Source organism: Chelonoidis abingdonii, chromosome 8, assembly GCF_003597395.2.
Source record: "Chelonoidis abingdonii isolate Lonesome George chromosome 8, CheloAbing_2.0, whole genome shotgun sequence".
Classification (NCBI taxonomy): domain Eukaryota; kingdom Metazoa; phylum Chordata; order Testudines; family Testudinidae; genus Chelonoidis; species Chelonoidis abingdonii.
In genome coordinates, this window is record NC_133776.1 from 86,818,470 (window position 1) to 86,843,748 (window position 25,279).

The 25,279-nt window shown below is 42.2% G+C and overlaps 1 protein-coding gene across 1 annotated transcript in view; it reads right to left on the minus strand.

Moving 5' to 3' along the window:
* Window positions 1-25,279, minus strand: part of ALG13 (ALG13 UDP-N-acetylglucosaminyltransferase subunit) — a 61,994-nt gene that overhangs the window by 36,407 nt on the left and 308 nt on the right. The window contains exons 2-9 of the mRNA XM_075068960.1: window positions 24,932-25,094; window positions 23,528-23,666; window positions 20,117-20,225; window positions 7,124-7,264; window positions 5,567-5,650; window positions 3,418-3,468; window positions 2,227-2,273; window positions 1,010-1,082 (exon numbers count right to left, since the gene is read on the minus strand). Coding sequence (XP_074925061.1) covers window positions 1,010-1,082; window positions 2,227-2,273; window positions 3,418-3,468; window positions 5,567-5,650; window positions 7,124-7,264; window positions 20,117-20,225; window positions 23,528-23,666; window positions 24,932-25,094 — 807 coding nt within the window. The remainder of the gene's footprint in view (window positions 1-1,009; window positions 1,083-2,226; window positions 2,274-3,417; window positions 3,469-5,566; window positions 5,651-7,123; window positions 7,265-20,116; window positions 20,226-23,527; window positions 23,667-24,931; window positions 25,095-25,279) is intronic.

Sequence of the window (25,279 nt, forward strand, 5' to 3'; positions counted from 1 at the left end):
GAAAACAAAAAACATTTTCTATTTGATGTTCTAGCGCAAGACTACAAATCTTTTACTTATTCTAAGGCTAGTGCTTTAATGTGCTGTCCAAACAATGGGTATGCTTAGTATAAATACAAACAGTGTTAGAAACAGAGTTAATCCCTATAAAAGGGATTGTAACAAGTGTACAAATAAGTTTGCCCATTACCCACATGAACACTGTTTAGTCATCTCATGAACTGCTGAAGGTCAAATGAGAGTCTTTACTGTGAGTCAGCTACCTTATGAACAACTAGCTGTCTAGAAGTTAAATGCCAATCACTCTTACATTTAGAACCCCCAAACTGCAAAAACTTATTGGCCCACTAGTATCAAACTAGAGGAAAAGCTATTTCACAAGAAAAAGCTAAATACAGAACTTTCCCTACACCCTTTAATTGTGTCAAAACCTCAAGTGGGTTTAGACTATCTACTGCTTTACTAACAATGGACAACCCACAAAAATCACGCTAATTAATCTATATGCAGGAGGGGAAAAATACACCCCAAAAGACCCCAAAATCTTGTCTGCTCTCTTTTGGGGGTGGGAGAAGAGTGCCCTTTCTTCATCCATATATTTGTCTAATCTTGCCACTTTCCCTTTGTTCATTAGCAACTCAATCCAAGTATCTCATTCTAGCTAGTGAGATTAAAAAAATAGCCACAGAACTGTATTCAAGAACCCTCACTCCAGAAAAGCTAAAGTTGATCAAATGGGAAGATTCCTGGGCTCTAATATTATAACTCCTGCAGCCAACAGGAACTTAGTCTTGCAAAAGATTAACTACTGTGCAATGAGAGTATTCAGCTGTGAAGTAATTCATTTGTGGAGCATTAGCCTTGTTGAAGTTAGCGTTGTTTTTGTTTTAAGTGTGCAAACTTCAGTTTTGCTCTTGTAACTCCAGTGAAGTGACAAGCTCATTAGAACTGAGTGAAATTAGAGTTATGAGCGAATTTTCTACCCGCCCACTTCTAGATATCTCCTTACCTTGTCTTCAAAGCCATTGTTTGTAGCATAGGTAGGTGGCTTTCCAGGGTACCGGTACAGAATAAAGTCTCGACTAGGCAACAAGAGAATTGAAAGAGCATGCGTTTAATGCAAATGCTTGTTATGAAGACGTTTGAAGAGAACAGTCTGGAGAATCCACTGTTGGTTAACAGAAAATGGAAGCAGAATATTTTTCCTAACAAGTGAACGTCAATATAAAATTTAAGCAATAACTAAATTCACAAAATGGAACCATCTACTATAAATATTTGGTAAAACCTACCGTGTCTGGTTCCAGATAATAAAAAGATCCATCGTATGAGGTCAGGTATTTCTGACCTCAAGACAGTTTGCTCTGATAATGAAGCAGTTAACTCTAAATGAAGTAGTTCCAAAAGGGTTAAAATCTTAGTACAGGGTGCCATTAGAATGTTGTAGAAGTCTAACTGTTCATTTTGGACTGGAACAGGATGCAAAGTGTTTTAGAGTCTCTGCCATTAGGCTCCAAAATTGTTTGTTCGGAAGCGGCAGTATTTTTTTATTTTTAAGCAAGACAGTGCTTGCAGTAGATTCAAATGTCAAGTGAAATTATAATTTATTTTAAATGCATTTCTAGGCTTACACACGGAGCAGCACTTCTCACTTCCTGAATTTTCAAGGTCACCTCATATAGTGAGCACAGTTTTACTTGTGTGTTGGTAGTTAACTTTCATAGCTAGCATTAGATGTTTCCAGTGCACACAACTCCACATCACTTCCCATCAGTAAGTCTCTCACTGCAAACTTTTTTTTTTTTTTTTAGTAAAGATTTTTAACAGTCATGAAAAATGCCAAATAGACAGCAGTGCAGACTGAACCCCTCTGATAATTCACAGAGACAGTATTGCCTGGGCAGCAGCAATGAAACCCCCAGTAGTCAGGGTTAGCTCAATCTCCATGGCCACCAGGTCTTTGCCCTCTTGTGAGACTTAACGATGCCAATTCGTTTCAGGATGTGGGATCCTCTTTACCTGGAACTGGTTTGCAGCCACCCATTCATGTAATAAACATTGAATGGCAGTCACTCCTAAGCCAAGCTGGCATCAAAACTAGATCATAATGGTCCCTTCTAGCCTTAAAAATCTATGAATCAAGAGATTCTGGGCCCCACAGCTAGCAGCCTTAGCCATTCACAGCACAATAAAAAAAAAAAAAAAAAAAAAAAAAAAGAGACTTACTTATAGATTAGTGATAGAGCGCTTATCTCCAACTGGCCGGCACTTTCCTAAGTGTATAAAAATATTTTGATATGTTAGCAGGTACAAAAATAACTGTTCCTCATCAAATCTGTAATGGAGCTGACCACTGAGCCTGCACTGTAGTACTTGGAACTCTATACTGGCTCTTACTATACCATTACTAGAGCTAGTCAACATTTTTCATGATTTTTTTTTAAAAGCATTTTCTGACCAGCTCTAACTACAGGGTAAAATTCTTAGCTTCCATCTTCAAAGCTCTAAAAGTCTCAAACCAAGCTCTATAAAAGGTGTACATCTGAATATACTGCCCTCTGCAATACCTGTTTTATAGGGACAAGGAGAAGGGTCTACTCAATCTTTAAAAGTTAGTAGTAACTGTAAAACCCCTCAGAAACTGCCTTAAAAATATTTAGGTGGGCACTGAAGAAAACCCACCGAGAGAGAGAGAATGAATATCAATGTGAAGTGATGATATACTCCTCAAATACTTCAATTCCATCTTTTGCAAAATTTTGATTCCTTCTGCATCTAGAGGATTCCTGAAGAGAAGATCACTGACATGGGACAATTAAGTATTCAATTTTTGGCCAATAATCCTGGGCAGAGTTGAAGCTAAGCTCTAATAGCTAGATCTGTAGCAGTCTCAAAATATTTCTTTGATAAAAATACTAAATTTGATTTAGATACTCTTGTATCCTGCTCATGTTCACTAGTTAAAAATCTTCAAAGAAACAATAAGTTTAAGAAAGAATGCAGGTTTCCCCCCCCAAAATCTGGAAAAAAAAAAAAAAGGCAAAATTTGTCAAACATTTGCTATGAATTATGCACCCAGTTTTGTAACAGCCTTTTAAAGGTCCAAGCTGACAGGACCAAAGTTTGGTTCCCTCAGCTGAAATTACATTGCTGTGGTTTGATAATGCCCCTCTTTTGCCCACAAGCAAGAACCAAGGCCCTGATCCCGCCATCAGATCCAGAATCCTACTGCACCCACATAGCGTCCTATTGAAATCAACAGGGCTCTGTTCAGGTGCAAGGGTCCACCTATGTGGATCTGACAGCAGGACTGAGATAAAAGTTAGCAGGAAGAAGAAAAACAACATTCAAACCCACATTCCAGCAAACATCATGAGCTTTTTGGGCTCAGCCTCAGGAATATGAATCTAGCCTCACCTTTGGATCTCCCAGCCGTTCCAGATATTTTTCAAATGATCCTTCCACATACTTAAAAAGAAGATATAATTGATTTAATCAGCTGCATATCGTTACTAAATCTGCTGGAAACATTAAGAGTCAGAATTTGCTCTTTGTACTTAAAGAGTTTAGAGGAAAACTGAAAATGTCTCTTATTTGTATTACCGTAGTGCCTAGGAACCAAGTCATTGATCAGGACTACATTGTCCTAAGCGATGTACAAACAGATAGTCCCTGCTCTGAGGAGATTACAATTTAAGTATAAGACAACAGATGGAGATAGACGGGAGGACTACAAAAAAACGAGACCATATTGGTCAGCTTTAAAGCAGTGGTCTTAGCACAACAGCCTTCAAGTTCCTAAGACAAGTAGCCTTCCTGATCATGAATGATTTCTCCCTCTCCCCTACATTTAGGAACAATTGCATATGTATGTGCTTAGTAAAGGAGGTAACTTCTTGCTGAAAAGCTATTTTATCTATACGCACTAGATCAAACGGAAAAAACCCCCCACAAAGTCAGAATTATAGCAGTGTTTCCTCAAACATATTAAGGAAGCACGTGGGAACGTCGTATCATATATAAGGTCTGGAAGGTCCAGATCTCATGCACATGAACAACTAGATATACAATTTGGTTATATCTGGGTCTAATGCTTTGGTCTGAAAATAGTTTAATTTTAACAATTTGCCCCACCTGCTCCCATTCAGTGCATTGCAGAAGTGATTTTTCAAGCATGTCTGTTTTTAAATTGCAAGGTAACAATTTTAGCTATTATCAAATTTTATATCTACTCCTCTAGTTGAAAAGGGATAGCTTAAGGTTGGAAAAAAGGTAGATATCTTAAAATACCTGAGTGCAAATACTAGCATTGCTCACCCTAGCCCTTCCTCCTGAGGCCAATATGTTAAATGCCACCTTGTTTGCCTTACCCAATAAGAGAGAGACAGTAAAGATCTTGGCTGCTCTGCATGGAAGTTAAAATATCACAGCAATAATTGTGAGTAGTAACTTGTGCAAGTGCCGGTCACCAAAAAAGTCTCTTATCTCACTTTTATGCAACATGTTTGAGTCAGTTGGATGTCTCCCTCCACCCCAGTGGTAGCTGCATTTAAGTGGGGGTACACAGTGTACAAAGCACTTAAATATCACTTGATGTGAAAGACTGTATTATAATACTCAAAGAAGCTAGTTTATTGTTTTATCCACAAAATAGATAGCATTTAGAATTGTTCCCTTAGGATGCAGGGAAAGCCATTTGTGAATTAGAGTTCACACAGCCAGTAGAGTATTCAGAATGCTCTTCCAGAACCAAGTTGTTTCAAAGCAGTCACAGCACCTGTCTATACTGGTAAGTTTACCTGGATCAGTGGTTGTCAGCAACATTGTACACCATCATCAGCAACAAGTACATTTCCTAATATTCAGCAGTATTGTAACAAACTTGAGGCTAGGTATATAAAGACACTGCAGTTGTCGGCAGGGATTGAATTTGTGATCTTCTGAATGAAGACCACAGACCTCTATCACTTCAGTTAAAGTAGAGTCTTCACTGGGTGAAAACAGCAGGCTTCTACAGTTGAAGTCATCCACTGAAAGTGTACAGTGACATTAAAGCACGTATAACACCACAGTTAAAGAGCCATGCAGCATTCCACTGTCCTTAGAGATGCAGGTTTTACTTCAAAATGTATAGTTTCACAGGCAAGAAGTTTCAGTTTCACAAGGATAGCTTATTAATGTCTATACAGTACTGTAATCAGTTACTCAAGATGAGAGATCAGATGTTTAGAATAAACGTATATTACCTTTTACAAATAAGAATGTTGTGCCATATATATTTCCAAGGGTTAGAAACAAATCTAAAGTTGACTAGAAGCTAAAGAACAGTATACAGAGTAAGGCAAATGAGAAAGCATTTTACCCTCAACTTCTCATCTTGCTTAGTACTAGTTTAAACTTGTGTTTGGTCAAAACTTAGAAACTAAAAGCAAAACAAAGTACAGTGAGATGTAGGTTTTCAGTGCACAGATCTACATAAATAATACATTTATGTATAAACACCCTCATTATTTACTAAAGTGTACACATAAAACTTTGCATATCATAAATACACAAGCCTACTTACAGACTCAAAGTTATGTTGGTTTTCCCTCATAAACCAAACACAAGCCTTCCTGACTTCCATATGATGAATCTGACAAGCAAACAGCTAGAAAATAAACCAAAAGAAGTGTTAAAAAGCACTGAAATGAAAAGTTTGCAGCTAATTTTAAGTTGCACTTTACTCTAAAGCTCTCTTTACATATAGTTTTACATCAGTGGTTCTTACTAGCAGGCCAGGACCCCCTAGGGGGCCGTAAACAGGCTTCAGGGGGGTCCTCCAAGCACAGCCAGCATTACAGTCACTGGGCCCCAGGGCAGAAAGCTGAAGGCTCGCTGCCTGGGGCTGAAGCCAAGGGCCCTGAGCCCCATCATCTGGGTTGGAAGCCAAAGCCTGAGCAACTTAGCTTTGCAGGGACTCTGCGGCATGGAGCTGCAGGCAACTGCCCTGCTTGTACCCCCTAACACCAGCCCTGGCTTCTATATGTAGAAAATCAGTTGTTGTGGCACAGGTGGGCCATGAAGTTTTTATATCGGGGGGAATGGCTCTGAAAGAAAAAGGTTGAGAACCCCTGGTTTACATTACAAGGTGACTATATTATAAGCACGTTACAGACCTCATTAACACATACTATAGGTAATTATAAGCATACCATTAGATGATAGATAGCTGTAATCAACCTTTAGACCCATTGGACTAACAGTGTACAGAAAGTGATGTCATTTAATAAAACCTTTTATAAGCTACTCATAAAGAGAACCTCAATATATAGCATGATCCTTTTTGGCCGCACCTCTGTGCCTTATGGTATTTGCCCATACATTTTTGAGTGGAAGAATTTGAAGATGCTAAAGAAAAATAAATGATTGTTAATTAGGTAACCATGGTAGAATATTTAGTCCAAATGAGAACCTTTAACCCAACCTTTGGCAGCTGGGATAAAAGGTAAACTAGACCCCAGCCACCGCTCATTTTGCAAAGCTAGAACTAACCCACAGTTGTGTAACGGACAGAGCAGAACTAGAAACTTCTATCCAACTCCTGCTGCTCCAGCTTTGGGAATGGAGAGAAAGATGAAGATTACTTCAAAGCCAAAAATACAACTTTGGCAAATGATGCCTTAGAATCATAGGATATCAGGGTTGGAAGGGACCTCAGGAGGTCATCTAGTCCAACCCCCTGCTCAAAGCAGGACAAATCCCCAGGCAGATTTTTGCCCCAAATCCCTAAATGGCCCCCTCAAGGATTGAGCTCACAAGTCTGGGTTTAACAGGCCAATTCTCAAACCACTGAGCTATCCCTCCCCCCTTACCTCAACCAACCCGCTCCACTCCCAAAAGAAAAACATGTGGAACCCCACTTACGAGTTCATCAGGCTCTTTCTAGGAGAGAAGGGATGGGAAAACTGGAGGAAGGAAGAGGTGAAGTTATCCCCCTAAAGGCATAAGTTGTATTAAAGCACCACTCAGGCCAGGCCTATGAGGGGAACAAGCCCAGCCCTCAAGGAGCTTTGCGGGGCAGCGCCTGGAGTTCACCTTCGACCCCCTGGGGAGGCGGGGGTGGGAATGAAACTCCTTTTACCTGCTCGGAAATGGCCCGAAAAAGACAAGAGGCGTCTTTGGCTGTGAGCTTGCGGTACAGCCCCAGGCTGGCCAGATACTCATCCATGGTGACCTCGCTGAGGGATTTCTGGCCGAAGTATTTCTTCCAGCCCTTCTGCATCTTCCGAGCGGGGGCGGGTTGGGGCGAAGGGGTAACTCCTACTTCTGCGAGGCACGAGCCCCCGGGTCCAGCCTGAGGACTAGGCGCAGGCACCAGTCTGGTGGGAGGGCAGCTGCATTGTGGCCCCGGCAGCTTTGGGGCCGTGGGGCTCGGCGAAGGAGGAGGGGCTCGCTGGGAAGGCTGCAGGGCAGGCGGCGCTGGGGCGGGGAGGGGGGAGCGCGGCGGCGCCGCTGAGCGCAGCAGTCCCCGGGGGCAGGGGGCTGCGCGTGGCGTCGCTAGCTGGGAGCCCAGCTGGAGCCAATGAGCCCGGGCTGCCCATGCTCCTGCGACCGTTTTGGTGATCGGCCCTGGTCTCGTGCCTCATATAGCGAAGCGAGCCGGCCCTGGGGTAGCGGGCCCGGGTATCAGGCGGTGCCTGAAGTCCCGTTGCGCAGGAAAAAGTGTCAAAGTTACAGAACAGGTCTCTGGGCCTGGGGGCTGCTCAGTTGTCGCCATGCGACTGTGACACACATAACATCCTAAGGGATGGACAACAATCCCAAGTGTTTAAAAAGAGAACTAGCCCGCAAGCACAGGCTTAGAATCCAAAGCCGCACAAAGAATCGCAGTTGATTCTGGAGGGACGGGCCTGTGTTTCCCTACACGTGTTTCCTTGGAGCTGGTTCTGCTCCAGGGAGGGACTGTTATTAGGGTTAACGTGCATGCTGTTTAGCTTACACGTGAAGTATGATTTTATGATATGATAGATAGAAGACATAGAAGCGTATGATAGAAGACATTGTAGGACTGCTTTGCATATGTGGTCTAACTTGTCTGTTGGAATGCATTAAAATGTAATAAAGTTTAAATACAGAGAACGACTTTATTTCCTGGGAATTCCACTATTAGTTGCTCTAGTTTGTCTTTCGTAGGTTATATTGCCCTTTCTGTGCCCCCCTTCAGATTTGGGTGGTTTCTTGGCAGGTGCAGAGGCTGCTCTCCTTTTCAAAAACAGGTGCCTAATACACAGAGCTAGTGACAATTAACCAATGAGGCATCAGAGAGGAGAACATGAAAATTTATCTGTTTTACTAGACTCCTTTAGATGTAGTGTAAATTAGTAATAAGTTGTCTTTCTTGTTTATATTTGTAGGCCGCAATCTTGCAAACCCTTGAACTCAGTAGGACTGTTCCCATGTAAAATTACTCATATGCAGGTTCAGGGTCCATGTGTGTATCTGTTTTGTTTTGTTTTTTTTCTTAAAATGGATTGTTCTTTGACTAAAAGATCAATAAAATGCTGACAACAGATACTGTCTAGTTCTTCATCCTACCCCAGGAAGAGAAGGGATTTCTTGTTAGGCTGAGTTCATATTGATTATTTAGAGCTTTTTTTCTGATGTGCCTGTATATGACTATAAATGGCATGTGACAAATTAGGGGTTAAATCCTTCAGTCCCTACTCAGCCAAAACTGTTGAGTAGTTTCATAGGGACTCTGTGAACTAGGTATTGCAGGAGTTGGGCCTAAAGTGGTAAATATTAACCAGTGTTTTCCTTCCCAATTTAAGAAGTGAAAATTTTGAGGAAAATGTTTGGGGATTAGAAAAATGCACTGTTGTGCCACTGGACACCAGATAAACTGGTTACAGTGCAGTATTTGAATACAAATTGTTTGATTATGAAGACAGCTGTCATTTGTGTTTGTCAGGTGTTAATAAGGGATGTAATGACATCAAACACCTACATGCAGAACTTTAAAAAAAAACCCAAAACTTATTTTAGGCAAAACAGTATTTAAAGGAGTGAAATTTAATACCAATTGCACAATTAGTTGGTTATTTAGTAGTAGAAACAAAATATTCTATGTGGCTATTGTCAAGGCTTACAACTCTTACAATTGAACCTGCCCCATTTTTTAAGTATCTGCTTGACATTTACAGGACAAAATAATGGCAGAGGAGTATTGTGTAATTGATGGGTGGTATTGCAAATCCCTCTTCCCTACCTTTTGGGAGGAAACCCTCTAAAAGCCCTCTTGCTGGCATTTTTGTCATTCTTACTCTCTTTTTCCATGCTCCTGTAAGTGCCTATGGTGAGAGTGCTGAAGAGTTCTATTTATCTGCAGAACAAATACTGCAGGGGCAGTGAAGTGCAAGCCCTACACCACACGAACAACGTGCCTTCACCACGTGGAAGGACATTAGTGTACGTGCCTATTCTATCCTTGGTCTCCATGTTGATACTACCAATTTCAATGGGGATTTTTAATATGTTCTATGAGGCCCCCCCTTCCTGCTGTGGACTAAAAACTCCTTTGCAATAGGTATATTGCAAAGCCTGTCTAAGGAGACATCTGAGGAGGAGTGAGATTAATTTGAAGAGAAAGAGTAGAGTAGGAACTTTAATAGTTTTGCTGACTTATGGCTGTTATGGGCTAATTTTGCCAGCTGCTCCACAGAGGCATTCTCCAACTTGCAGGATGGAACTTTGATTTGGTTATTTTCTTTGTAATTATTTTTGAATTGTGCTTTTGATTGTTGTTAAGGTCACCAAGAGCCTGGATGGGCATGCCTTTATTTGCCAGTTTTGTTTTTCTTTAAAATAAAGTAAATAACTCTCTTTGAAACTTTTGTTTACTATTGATTTGGGCTGGATTTGACCTGGCAAACTAAATGCACTTCCAGATCCTACAAGCCATATGGATCCCCCCAAATGTAGAGGCCTCTGATGGTTTAGTAGAAAACAGTACAAAAAGCTTACTAGAATACAACGAGAAAGCAAATCAGTCCTTTTGCCTAAAAAATGAAAAACATTAATTAGTACTGTAAAAACTTATCAAATACTGTTCCTTAACTAAAAATGATGAAAATGCCATGACCAGGACATGAAAATACTAGTGCTTAGAAATGACTAGAGTGTCTGATCAATAGAAGAGAAACGACGACTTGTACAGAGATTCATATAATAGGAAATCAGAAGGTTACAAGTTTTAGATGATCCAGGATGAAATATGAATAGTGTCCCAGCAGTTAAAGACCTGAAATATATTTGGGGAGTAGATACTAAAAACAATGTAAAGCAAATAACTTCATTTTTTATAAAGTGTTAATGAATTATCTCAAATCTTTTCCGTCTTCATCCCAATCTAAAGCTAAGGTCAGAGCAAGAAGGAGAATATATAATACAGTATATTAGAATGATATACAAACAGTATTTTTCTTTTTTGTGACATTTGAACAATTAAGTAGTAAGCAAAGCTGGTCTGAGTTTTCCAACTAAATTTTTTTTTGCACTGGAAAATGCTAATTTGTCAAAACTGAAACTGTGGGAAAGGGTTGGCTTTGACAAATTTCCCAAATTGAATTTTTTTAAAAAATGCTTTGAAATTGTCAAAATGTTCTGCTTCAACATTTTCTAAACAAAAAGTTTCATTTTTGGTTTGAAACAACTTTTTTGTTTTGAAAATTTCTGTTCATTTATAATCTCCAAAAAGAAAGGTTAAAAAAAGGTTGAAATTAAAAGTTTTGAAATTATCAAAAGGAAACATTTCATTTTATCTAATCCAAAAAACCCCAATTCAGGTTCAGTTCATAAAAATATGAGATTTATAATTTGTCACAATTTGTGACAGGATAAATTTCAAAATCTTTAAAACTTTCATGAGATGAGAAAACCATTTCCCACCTAGCTCTAGTAATAAGATAGCCTATTTTATGTGTCCACTCCTACTGGCTGGCCACAGTGACTGTACAGTGTATTCATTTCTAACCCAAGTTTTCACTGCAGTTAAAGCCTCGAATTAGCCTAACTCAAATGAGAGCAGCCACACTGTGAAATAACATTCAGATTGTAGTGATTGAATTGCCAGCTGAGTTGTGTTCACTTGAGCTCCATTGACTGGCCAGACAAATCAGGTTAAAAGAACTTCCAGGCTTGAGTTGATAGTTTTTGTGTGTGGATGGGATTTGATCCTAGGGCAACACTCCAGTTATAACTCAGGTTAACTCTGCAGTGAAGCCAAGTATCTAGACTACAGGCAGCCTGCCTTAGTTCAAGTGATAGCTTCTTTTAGTGCTGGGTTTGATTACATCTAACAATGTTGGTGTCTGTGGATATGAGACCAAGAGTTTAACAAAACTTGTTTAGCCCTGGTTAAAATTATTTTAAAATATAGCTTATTTTAAATTAAACCTTTTTTTTTAAACAAAGTCCCGTTTTCTCTTCATAGACATTAAATAACCAATTAAACTTCTTGAAGTAGCAGTGATTTTTCCCGATGTGCTTGGACTAAAATTTCCATCCTCAGCTGTTGTGCACTGTGCGGTATACTAGTTGGTTACCACACTCCCACCTTAGAGGATGCTGCATTTCATTGGTGCTTTGTGTACGTGTGTGCGTACGTATACATATATTCTGAGACTCTCACACCGATATTTGATATAGGTGTGCTTTCTGTTCTCAGTTTGGTGGAATTATTGGCACTTTTACATTTCAACCTGCATGAACTCTGACACAGACTTGCAGCTGTATAAATACATCAAACCTGGAGTCTAGAAAACATTTAGGCTATGTCTGGACTAGAAAAACAGGAGTTTAAGGGTATGTCTACGGTATGAAAATTGGAGGATTTTATAGAAGTCGACCTTTAGAAAGCGATTTTATACAGTTGATTGTGTATGTCACCACTAAGCGCATTAAGTCGGCAGAGTGCGTCCTCAATACCATGGCTAGCATCGACTCACAGAGCTGGGCGCTGTGGGGAGCTGACAGTCCCTGCAGCTTCTGCTGGCCATTGGAATTCTGGGTTAAGCTCCCACTGCCCGATGAGGCAAAAACATTGTCATGGGTGGTTTTGGGTACATGTCATCAAGTCTCCCCTCCCTCCCTCTGTGAAAGCAATGGCAGACAATCATTTTGTGCCTTTTTTCCTGGATTACCCATGCAGACGCCATAGCAGGGCAAACCTGGAGCCCACTCAGCTCACCGCTGCTGTTGTGAGCATAGTAAACACCTCACGCATTATGCATTATCCTGCATTATGTGCAGAACCTGGCTAGGAGCCGCCAGCATGAGGATGATTGTGAGGAGGACATAGACACAGACGTTCCCGAAAGCATGGGATGTGGCAATTGGGATATCATGGCGGCAGTGGGGCAGGCTGATACAGTGGAACACCGATTCTGGGCCCGGCAAACAAGCACAGGCTGGTGGGATCGCAGTGTTGCAGGTATGGGATGATTCCCAGTGGCTGTGAAACTTTCACATGCGTAAGGCCCCTTTCCTGGAACTTTGTGAGTTGCTTTCCCCCACCCTGACATGCAGGAATACCAAGATGAGAGCTTCCCTGACAGTTGAGAAGCGAGTGGCGATAGCCCTCTGGAAGCTTTCAATGCCTGACTGCTACCAGTCAGTTGGGAATCAATCTGGAGAGGGCAATCTGCTGTGGGGGTTGCTGTGATCCAAGTAGCCAAGCCAATCAGTAACCTTCTGCTAGCAAGGGTAGTGACTCTGGGAAATGTGCAGGTCATAGTGGATGGCTGCTGCAATGGCGTTCCCTAACTGTGGTGGGGTGATAGATGGAACTCATACCCCTATCTTGGCACCAGACCTCCTTGCCAACCAGTACGTAAACCACAAGGGGTACTTCTCAATGGTGCTGCAAGCACTGGTGGATCACAAGGGATGTTTCAGTGACATCAATGTGGGATGGTCGGGAAAGGTGCATGACGCTCATATCTTTAGGAACTCCAGGCTGTTTGAACAGCTGCAAGAAGGGACTTACTTCTCAGACCAGAAAATTACTGTTGGGGATGTTGAAATGCCAATAGTTATCCTTGGAGACCCAGCCTACCCCTTGTTCCCATGGCGCATGAAGCTATACATAGGCAGCCTGGACAGTAGTAAGGAGCAGTTGAACTATAGACTGAGCAAGTGCAGAATGGTGGTAGAATGTGCCTTTGGACGTTTAAAGGCTCGCTGGCACTGTTTACTGACTGGGTTAGACCTCAGGGTAACCAATATTTCCATTGTTATTGCTGCTTGCTGTGTGCTCCATAATATCTGTGAGAGTACGGGGGAAGACATTTATGCTGGGCTGGTAGGTTGAGGCAAATCGCCTGGTGGCCAATTTTGAGCAGCCGGACACTAGGGCGATTAGGAGAGCACAGCTTGGCAAGCTGCACATCAGAGAGGCTTTGAAAACCAGTTTCATGACTGGCCAGACTACGGAGTGATAGTTGTGTGTGTTCCTCCTTCGTGCAAACCTGCCCCCTTTGTTGATTTTAATCCCCTGTAAGCCAGCCACCCTCCCCGCTTCGATCACAGCTGGCAAAGGAAATACAGTCACTATTGTTTTAAAACCATGCATCCTTTCTTTATTAAAAGTGAGATAACTGACAAGGTAGCCCGGGTGGGGTAGGGGAGGAGGGAAGGACAAGGCCACATTGCTTACTGTAGCCACACTACAAATCAAAGCTGTTTGAATGACAGCCTTCTGTTGCTTGAGCCAGCCTCTGGAGTGGAGTGGCTGGGTGCCCAGAGCCTCCCCCCCACCTCACGTTCTTGGGCTTCTGACTAAGGAGGCTCTGGAACTTGGTGAGGAGGACAGGTGGTTTTACAGTGGATGCAGTGGTGGTCTGTGTTCTCGTTGCCTTTCCTGCAGCTCCCCCAGACACCTGAGCATGTCCATTTGCTCCCCCATTAGCCTCAGCATCGCCTCCTGCCTCTTCTCATCGTGCTCACTGTATGCTTTCCTGGCCTCTGTCACTGTCTGCCTCCATTTAGCCGTGCCCTATCAGTGTGGGAGGACTGCACGAGCTCAGAAAACACGTCATCATGAGTGCATTTTTATCACCTTCCAATCTGCGATAACCTCTGGGATGGAGATGATAGGGGGAGCGTAGAGACATTTGCACCTGCGGGGAATAAAAAGAGAGAGTAAAATTTAAGACGATACATTTCTGAGAACAAAAGGGAGATTCTTTCACAGTGAATCAAGCAATTCACAGCAGACAGCACATGTGCGTTAGGTACAAGATCACATTTTGCTTTTTGTATTGCTTGCCTGCCAGTATGGTGACACATCACACAAGGCTGGGCAACAGAATTTGGTTTCCAGGTAGCCATGGTAAGCCAAAGGGTATGTGGGGTTGGCTTCTTCTGCCTTCATAACATGTAGGAATGGTTTGAAACTGCAGCATCCTCCTTTCCCATAGCAAGAAATGCCAGTTGGGTTTGCCATTTAAAAGGAGGGGCTGCGGTTTTCGGGTGGATGTGCAGCACACCTCTCACCCACACCCCACTGCATGGCTATTCTCTGGGATGATCCCTTTTAGCCAAGCGCAAACAGCCCAGCATGAATGGGGTCCTTTTACTGTTCCCTTACAAAAATTCCCTTATTTCAACCACGTGACCATGAATGATATCACTCTCCTGAGGCTGACACGGAAAGATATAGACCGAATGTTGCTTGAATGTGACCAAAACCCAGGACCATTCACTGCCATGCTATGTGCTGCAATGATTCCAGACTACTTGCTACTGGCTTGGTGTGGTAAAAGTGTCCTATGTGGAGGACAAAATAAGGCAGCCTTCCCCAGAACCTTCTGCAAAGGCTTTCAGAGTACCTCCAGGAGAGCTTCATGGAGATGTCCCTGAAGGTTTCCCACTCCATCCCCAGACATGTGAACAGACTTTTCCAGTAGCTGTACTGGCCACGAATGCATCCCAAGTCTTCAGGGTAAATCAAACATTAAACACAATTGCTTTTGAACTCTGTAGTGTAGTTACAGATGTGCATTCACCAGAGGTGCCTTCTCCAGCTTGAGGGTCTGGGAAAGCCTTTGGGAGGGTATTGGCTCCAGGGTGATGAAAAGGTCCTGGCTGCCAGGGAGAACTGATTCTCCACTTGCCTGCTGCGCATCCTCCTCCCTGTTGCGTGAGACTCCCCCCTTGCAGGTGTCCATGGACAGGGGTGGGGTAGTGGTAATTCCCCCCCACCCCCCGGATAATGTCTTTTGGTAGGCTTGCCTGAGCTCCTTAACTTTCACATGGCAATGCTGTGTGTCCCTGTTGTAGCCTCTCTCCACCATGCCCTATGCAATTTTGGCATATATATTAGCATTTCTTCTTTTTGATCAGTGTTTAGCCTAAACAGATTATTTTTCCCATATAGCAATCAGATCCAGTATCTCCCATTCGGTCCATGCTGCAGCTTGTTTGCGATTCTGCGACTGCATGGATACCTGTGCTGCTGAGCTCACCATGCTGACCAAAGAGGAAATGAAATTCAAAAATTCCTGGGGTTTTTCCTGTGTACCTGGCTAGTGCATTGGAGTTGAAAGTGCTGTCCAGAGGTGGTCACATTGGAGCACTCTGGGATAGCTCCTGGAGGCCAATACCATTGAATTGTGTCTGCACTACCCCAAATTTGACCCAGGACGGTCAATTTTAGTGCTACTCCCCTCGCCAGGAAGGAATACAACAGTCGATTTTAAGAGCCCTTTAGGTCGACGGAACAGAGTTGGTTGTGTAGATGCATTGCTTATAAAATCGACCTAAAGCGGCTAAATTTGACCTCACCTCGTAGTGTAGACCAGGGCTAGGATTGACCATGACCACCTAACACATATAAGCAGACCTTGCCCTGTCTACATGAGGTGAAAAGTCGTGTTTTATATTGTGTTATTTTAAAATGTGTTTGCTAACATGGTTTAAAATACAACCTATTCCTGGACCAGTCTACACTATTATAAGAACCTCCGATTGAACAGTCTGTATTTTCCAAAATTCTGCTAAACAAAAGTGTATTTAACCAAAAATAAGTTGTTGTGTGAATGTTTATTAATACCCATACCACAAACATAACACATACAAACTAGGGCTATCAATGAATCAGTTAACTCACGATTAACTAAAAAAATTAATCACTATTAAATTAATCACTATTAAAAATTAATCACTATTAAAAAAATTAATCGCACTTATAACAACAGAATACCAATTGACATGATCAAATATTTTTGGATTTTTTTTACATTTTCAATATTGATTTCAATTACAACACAGAATACAAAGTGCACAGCGTTCACTTTATATTATTTTTTATTACAAATATATGCACTGTAAAAATTATAAAGAAAAGGTATTTTTCAGTTTACCTCCTACTTCTTATTCGGCCAATGGCTAAGACAAACAAGTTTGTTTACATTGATGGGAGATACTGTTGCCTGCTTCTTATTTACAATGTCACCTGAAAGTGAGAATAGGCATTTGCATTGCACTTTTGTAGTCGGGGTTGCAAGGTATTTACATGACATATGTTAAACATTCATATGCCCCTTCATGCTTCAGCCACTATTACAGAGGACATGCTTCCATGCTGATGATTCTCATTAAAAAAATGTGTTAATTAAATTTCTAACTGTACTCCTTGGGGGGAGAATTGTATGTCTCCTGCTCTGTTTCACCCGCACTTTGGATACATATCATGTTATAGCAGTCTCAGATGATGACCCAGCACATGTACGTTTTAAGAATACTTTCATAGCAGATTTGACAAAACACAAAGAAAGTACCGATGTGAGATTTTGAAAAATAGTTACAGCACTCGACCCAAGATTTAAGAATCTGAAGTGCCATCCAAAATCTGAGCGGACGAAGTGTGGAGCATGCTTTTAGAAGTCTTAAAGAGCAACACTGTGATGTGGAAACCACCAAAAAAGAAAATCAACCTTCTGTTAGTGGCATCTGACTCAGACGATGAAAATGAACATGTGTCAGTCTGCACTGCTTTGGCTTGTTATCAAGCAGAACCCATCATCAGCAGAGAAGCATGTATTCTGGAATGGTGATTGAAGCATGAAGGGACATGTGAATCTTTATCACATCTGGTACGTAAATCTTTTGCAACACCTGCTACAACAGTGCCATGCAAATGCCTGTTCTCACTTTCAGGTGACATTGTATACAAGAAGCAGGCAGCATTACCTCCTGCAAATTGTAACCAACCTTATTTGTGGGATTGGCTGACCAAGAAGTAGGATTGAGTGGACTTGTAGACTCTGAAGTTTTACATTGTTTTATTTTTGAATGCAGTTTTTTTGGTACATAATTCTACATTTGTAAGTTCAACTTTCATGATAAAGAGATTGCACTACAGTACTTATATGAAGTGAACTGAAAAATAAAAATATTTGCACTGTAAAAAAAATTGTCATAAAAATAAATATAAGAGAGCACTCCACACTTTGTATTCTGTATTGTAATTTATTTGAAAATGTAGTACACATCCAAAAATATTTAAAATAAATGGTATTTTATTGTTGATGTGATTAATCGCGATTTTTTTAATTGCTTGACAGCCCTAATACAAACCTTACTTTACTATAAATTTTTGTGAATAAATACATCAGATTCCTTGCCTTGCTTTTTTGATGCTATGACATGTAAAAAAAATAGCTGACATACAGATGTCAGCGGAAGGCACATAATTGAAATGAATTCTGAAATCTGTTGCAGAGAGTCTGTTCATACTTTTTTTTAGGAAATTATTAACCTTAGCCAATTTTCCTGTCTTCAGCTCTTTAATACTCCAAACAAAGCATCTGTTCTACTCTGTCCCTTTCACATATTTGTTGCATGTCCAAACTAAATATGGGAGAAAATATCAAAACAAATTATAAACGTTTAGGAGGAGGGACTATCTTTTTATTAAGTACGTATGCTGCCTAGCTCAATAGGCATTAATGAAATAAAATTAATTTGTTTCAATTGTTTGTGTTCACATATTCTGTGACATTTGGAACGGCATCACTGTCAGCTTTCACATACAAACACATTTAAAGAACATTTAGAGGAAGAGCACACTAATTTAGACTTAGGTTGGCTTTTATCCTACTTATAGTGATCAGAACCACACTAAAATGTGGTTGCTGATATGGGTGCAACTAGCAGGGTGTCAGTCAGTGTGGACAGGGATTTTTTTCCCTCTGAAAATTGTGCTAGTGAATTTTGTCAAAGACTTTTTAGCAGTGTACCACTGCGTCTGACTGTTAGTATAAAACAAAACCCAACCACACTGCAGTGATCTGGGAGAAGTGGTTAGAACTTTTGATAATAGCTATGTATCAACATAAGTGTAACTGGTCTGTTCCAAGTATGGACCAGGCTATATTACGAAAGAAGCTGCTGTGGTGGAGGACCTGGTTTCACATTAATTCCCAATATAGTTAAAACATTATTTGGCCTTGTAGATGGGATCTGATGATCCTGTTAGTACCTGACAGAGACTGGGGCTTTATCAGACTGTAGAATGGATTTAGTTAATAGTTTTATTCACTTCACTACAACCAAAAGCTTGTTTTAAAAACAGCTTATTTGGTTGGTTTAGGACTGCATCTTCCTTCCCAGTTTTGTTCACTTCCATAGGCTCCAAAACTGATCTATAAAGATCTTAATTATGTCATCTGACTTAAGCATTCAAGCTCAGCATCTGTTTTAGAGTATTCATGTAAATCAGCCAAGGACATAAGTCTCACCAAGTTCACCTGAAAAGTCTTCCAAGGTAAGAGTGTGATTTCCTTGATGTCAGCTGCAAAACCAACTGTCAGTTACAACTGTCAAAGTTGTTACCTCCAGCCTGCTACTATGCAACATAAACACCATCCAAAACACCAAGATCTTTTGTGAACTTTCTCACATTTGCTGTGCCACCATCAGTTTGCACAAAGATATGCACCATGATCTTTCTATAATGGAGCTTTAAATTGTGAATTACCCCTTCAGTCATAGTCTGGTGTAGAGAAATTGTACCGGACAGCAGAAAGTTCAATTTGTAAATAGGGTGGGCTGAATTGAGAATCACTGCAATTTTCCTTTTCTTTCCTCCCCATCTCTCTCTCAATGTTCATAAACCATTCAGTGAATCTGATGATAATCATTCATGCATTCATGTTTGCTTTATAGATCGTAGACACGGAGGGGACACCAGGAAAACAACATGGCATTTTCGTTTTTTCAATCACAAGAATTTTCATTTTATCTTTCCCAGTTTGGCTTGGACACACAAGAACAGTGACTCTTTCTTTTGCTATTTTGCTGCCAATTATGAATTTTTAAAGGCCAGAATTTCCTCTGGGATTGCTGTAAAGTAAATCAGACATAAATGTCCTCCAAAGAGAATCTGGCCAAGATTGAGGGCAGGACATCTGTTGTCCAGTGCCTGAGTTCAGATACCAGTATCTCTCTCACCATGGCTCCATTTAAATGCAATGTTAGTTCATGCTTTCTGCCAGCAAAGCCACCTGTTGACTGGTTCAAAATTTTCAAGTCCCATTTCCGTTGCAATGTTTTGTGCTTTCCTGATCAGTAACTCGCCTGTAACTGATGTGTTCTGATGATGTGAATGAACAACCCAGCACAGAAGTGCCTCCTCTACCCCTTTCTTTTTCCCCCACCCACTGCCATTTTTTATTGTAGTTTGAACCACTGTGCTACTCATTTAGGATTTCTCTCTAAGATCTTACACACAGTTGAGACTGAAAATTGCAAGGAAACAACTTTTTGTCTGTTAGCTGGGTCTTTAGTTTCTGGCTCTCCTTGGCTCTTGCTAGATAAGTCCTTTAGATAGAGTTGTCAAACAAAAAATAACCTTTTACCTCTGCTGACACTGTATTACTTGAAGCATGATGCCAGTAGATTTTAAATTGGCATTAAATGAGAAAATATTTAATGTCAATTGAAATTGAACAGGCATATTTATGTTCAGTTGATACAAAAAGTGTTGGTTCAAATAAGTGGCTTTTCCTATTAAGGAAGTGACATTAGAAGAATTTGATCACATACTAACATTTTCATTTTTCTGGATTAGTTATTCAAATCCAATAACTCTGTCCAAGAATGCAGCAAATTTTTCTGGCTGTCCAGGAGGAAAGGGTTTCAGTGTTGACAAATCGATTGACTTCAATGACTCCAAAAGGGTGCTATAAAAACAAAGCAAAAACAAAGGATTAAATACTTCACATGGGGGTTTTTGTCTTTCACTATTTTTCCAATCCTGCCTTAAAGCATGCATGCACGAGTCCCTTTTGCATTAGATTAGGAACAAGAACACACATTAGAGGGAAAAGAGACACCCCAGGTGGAAAGAGTATTAGCGTCATGAAACTCATACTATTTCACCATGACTACTCCTGGGGGAATTCTGTGCCGTGCGGGGGGGCGAAGAATTCATACCTTCTGCAGATTTCTTGACTCCCCTGCAGAAAAATGGGGGAGCCAAGAAATCTGTGGCAAACACATGCCCCTTCTGCAGCGGCCCGGGTGCATCTGCTGGGAGCAGCCAGCAGCAGAGAGCAGATCACCATGGGGGGGAAGGGAGGCTGGATACGCGTGTGTGCGCGCGTGCGCGCCCCCGTGGAGACAGAGTAAGGTGGTGGGGCAAGGTGTGAGAGAGACTCACTCTGTCCCTCTCATCGCTATTGCTGCATCCTGTGCTTGCACTGACATAGGGCAGTGTGAAGCAAGCTCTGTCCCTGGGCAGAGCAGAAATGTAACAACAAAACAGGCAGGCTGCTAATGTCTCCATTGTCTTAGTCAATTAAGTCTCATTTGCCTTGTCCGAGTGGTGTAAAGGAGCCTTATTGTAAATGACAGTAACAATCCTCAGCTAGGAAGGTCTATGGGCTTTCTCACTTTTTTTCCTATGCCAGAGAGGCACAATGGGGTTAGATTACAGCTCAGGATCTATTTTACTTATCCATTAAAATAAATGCAGGACAATGATTAGCAAAAGTATACGACTCTCATGTGTGAAAGTCTGACCAATTTAAAGTGGCAGTCTACTTTACAGAATACCAAACACCAAAATAAAAGTAATGTAAATGAAAATCCAGGATTATAACTGGAATGCAGGGTCTTGGTTACCAAGTAGCTGTAATTTAACTTTCATGTGTTTAGGAAATGCTGAATAGTTATTGTGATTTTTCTTCCTGTATGGCAGTTTAAATTAATTACCAAAATAAATGAAACTGGTGTGATTATACTGCATTGACAAATAAAATATGCAGAATTTTGGATTTTTTTGTTGCAGAATTCTCCCAGGAGTTTTTCCTTTCAAAGTGGAGCGAGATTCAGAGTGGGTTACGTGCTGTCGCAGGTCAAAACCCACCGTACACTCTCTTTTTTGTCTGCCCTTCAGATCTCTTCTCAAAATTCTTCTTCCACTAAATATTTTCACTTAGTTATTTATGTCTCATGATAGTAGTTTTAAATTTACCAAAACATAAGTTACCATAACCCAAAGTTCCCAAACATGAATCATAAAACATACAATAGGTACCCTAAAGCCTTCCCACTCTCCCTTCTCAATTTTTCCTGAATGATATTCACTTATGAAGGACAATAAGATTCATTGTGTTATCTGTGTTTATATTAAGTTTAAGATCCTTGAGGGAGGGACTTAATCTTATTTTATTCATTAATAGTACCATGAACTACATAAGTAATCAGATTACTTAAAATTAAAGACACTTGTGAATGCATTTCACATTATCCAATCTGTATCCTGTTTTTACCTTCCTAAGATCTCCTGACTATAGACAGCCATATAGAGTCTTGACCAGGTGTTAGAATTAGGTTGCAACAGGAGCAATCAGTGTGCAAGACAAGAGAGCTTGTGTCAGATCTAAGTGGTTATTCAACAACTCTCCCTCTGGGTAGGATAGTAGTTGATTAACCCAAACTTCTCATGTTGTTTTAAGGCTGTATTTAACATGAAGACCTAAATGAGTTCAGACAGAAGCTTTTGAAGAGACAGGGCCTTTTATTAAATCTACTTTACATGGTATTTTACTTAGGCCTTGGCTACACTTGAGAGTTACAGCACGGTTGGTGGCTTTATAGCGCTGTAATTCACTCCCCGTCCACACTGGCAAGGCACATACAATGCTGTATCTCCGCTACAGCACTGCTTGTACTTCACCTCCACGAGAGGAATAAAGAGTATAGCGCTGCTGCTGCAGCGCTGGGGTGCCAGTGTAAACAGGGAATAATCTTAGTACGGCTGTGACTGACCCCCGGAAGCTTCTCATAATAATCCTTTTAAATGAAGATTACTTTCTTTGTTTTGTTGTGATGCCTCTCTTTGTTTTGTTGTGAACTCCGGGAGCTGGTTATCAAAAAAACAAACACAGCCACTGTTTGCTGTGAATGGGCAGAGGCAGGGGGGTTCCCGTTGGAACGCCCACAGCTAGTGTTTGCTTGAAGAGAGGGGGAGGGAGGGGGTTTGAGGAGAGAAGCAGCGCGGCGGGCAGGTCCGTTTCAGCGCGGCTGCTCATCTGGTCTGTGAGGGGAAAAAACAGTTGCAGTGAGTGAGAGAGGGGTCGGGAGGGGGTTGGAACTTCCAAGGCAGCTGCTGACACATTGTCGGCTCCAAAAATCCACTCTCTCTCCCCCACGCTCCCTGTCACACTCCACCCCACCCCACCCCACCCTTTTGAAAAGCACGTTGCAGCCACTTGAACGCTGGGATAGCTGCCAATAATGCACTGCTCCCAATGCCGCTGCAGATGCTGCAAATGTGGCCACAACAGTGCACTGGTAGCTGTCAGTGTAGACAAACTGCAGCGCTTTCCCTACTCAGATGTATGAAGACAGGTTTAACTCCCAGCGCTGTACAGCTGCAAGTGTAGCCATCCCCTTAGAGCTATTGGCCAGTGCTGCTTTCTATCAACTTCAGAGGTTTGGATTTTTTTTTTTTTTCTGAACAGTTTGAATAACTACAACTCAAACTCCTTCACTTTTGCTCTGTTTAGAGTGTTTGTCATTTAATGGGAATCAGTAGCGCCCTAAAAAATGACAACTTTGGAACCAGATTTTCAATGGTTTGGTGGAAGTAGCAACAAGTGTAACTCTAGTAGTAATCTACCCTGGCAAAAATATGTAGCAGTGGTAGACCAGCTCTGGAGCGAGCTATACCCAATCTAGTCACTGTCTGAGAAAGAGTTACTGATTTTTGCCTTTGATGCAGAGAAAAGATTCCTCCCACCCCCCAATAAATCTATGCGCTGTAAGTGATACTGTAAAAGAAAACTGTGAAAACTATGCCTAGCATAATGGGGTCCTGGGCCACGACTAGGGCTCCTATGCACTACCTTCATACTACTACCACTAATACTTGTTCACTCAGGACGGCTGCTGTCAATTTCTTCTAAGGGAACAAAAAGAGAACGGTTGGCTGTACCCTTAGAAGGAGGCACAAATGATATGAAAATATGTGCCATACCTACAAGTGCAGTAGAAGAGGTGTCCATCTCTGTATAGTTGCCTGGCTAATTCTAGCTGATGATTGTTCATCAGCTTTTCATTTACAACCACCAAGAGAGGTTTTCCTTTTTCCAGTGTCTCCAAACAAGTGCCCGCACCTACAGAAGAAATCAGTAACATGAACAGTATTTGCATATATGCATCAACTTTCACCTTACACTCTTACAGTAAAAAACAATTAACCCTGAAGTATTTACTCAGGCCATACTCCCATTACGCTGTATGATTCCACTGACATTTGGTCTGAATGGGAGTTTTATCTAAAATTTTACAAAATTTAAACTGGGAGGCTGTCACACACCCTAAAATTGGTGCTGTGCCTTTAGCTTTGCTAAACTTTCTAGGAGGAACACCTTCCGCATGCCAGTCCCTCAAGGTGTCTCACTCTTCCTGCACAGGGTAGGCCTTGTAGCCTCACCACCTCCTTAGACTCAACCCTGGGGCTCCAGCACTCCCGTTTCACGCTGAGTTCTGTTCCGTAAGTCCAACTGAGCTACACTCCTGGTGGGGCCTTGTCCATTATTTGGAAATTAATGCACCTCACCAAGCATTTTCAGACATAATCCAACTGCACTGTCAAAACATGAGGGTTTATTAGTCAACTGGAACCCAGCATAGAATGTTTTTAGGTCAGCATAGAGAACTGAAGGTTAAACCATGGCATACACCATTCTGGTTAACTCAGAGTCCAGCCAAGCTGTAGTGACCCACAGGGTTCAAGCTCTAAGGAGGTCAGAGGGAGAGTCAGCTCCCAAGTAAGAGACGTCTCCTTTCAGCCATCAATTCTTATGCCCCCCCACCTCATAGCTTTCCCATCCTTTGTCCTTGAGCTGGTATGTTGCTGAGCTACCCTGCAGAGGTGGGAAATCTCTCTCCTTCTGGGTCACTGGCTGCTAGTTGTCACTATCCTGGTGATTGGATTTGCCACTATCTTCTCAAATTCTCCATTGACATGGGTTCAGCCTCTGCCAGTCCTTTTCCAATGCCCCACTGAAGCTCAGCCAGCCAGGTGATATTCATACCGATGCCTGTTAGCCTGCCCTGAGAGCAAATTGTCCTTTTCCACCCATTGGGTAACAATGCAGTATATAGAGGAAACCAAGGCAGGCACCGGTGTCATGAAACTATTACAGACAATCCGCACTTCATCACAGGGGCAGAGGTAAAAGCTCTAAAACTTGTCAATGGCCCCACAGGCTGTGCCAGTTTTCCTCACTCCCGCCCTCGGGCAAAGCCAGCACTTCGGCCGGCCAGGGCTGCCCTGCTCGGGCCCCGCTCCGCAGCAGAGAGCAGAGCTCACCCCCCTGACCCGGGGCACCTGCTCGCGCCAGACGCTCAAACGCCCCCCCCCAAGCCGCGTTACCCGCGTGGCTGATCACCAGATCCGCGTTCTCAAGGTCCTCGGCCAGCGACTCCTTGAACCGGAACACGTCCAGTGTAAACGCCGCCGTGCGGAACGGGGCCGGGGCCGCCGCCGCTCTGCCAACCTGCAGGACGAGTCTGCCGTAGCCGAGGCTCCGCAAGACCTACAGCGAGACGGGGGGAGGGGAGGTTACATCGCTCCGGGGACCAGGCGGGCCGGGCCGCGGGCCAGTACCGCTTCTCTCCTCGCGCGCACGAGTCTCGCGCCGAGCCGAGCCGAGCCGAGCCGGGTGAGGGGAACGTTCCCTCAGCGCGGGGCCAGCCCCGGGGCCCAGCAGCCGCCCCCGCG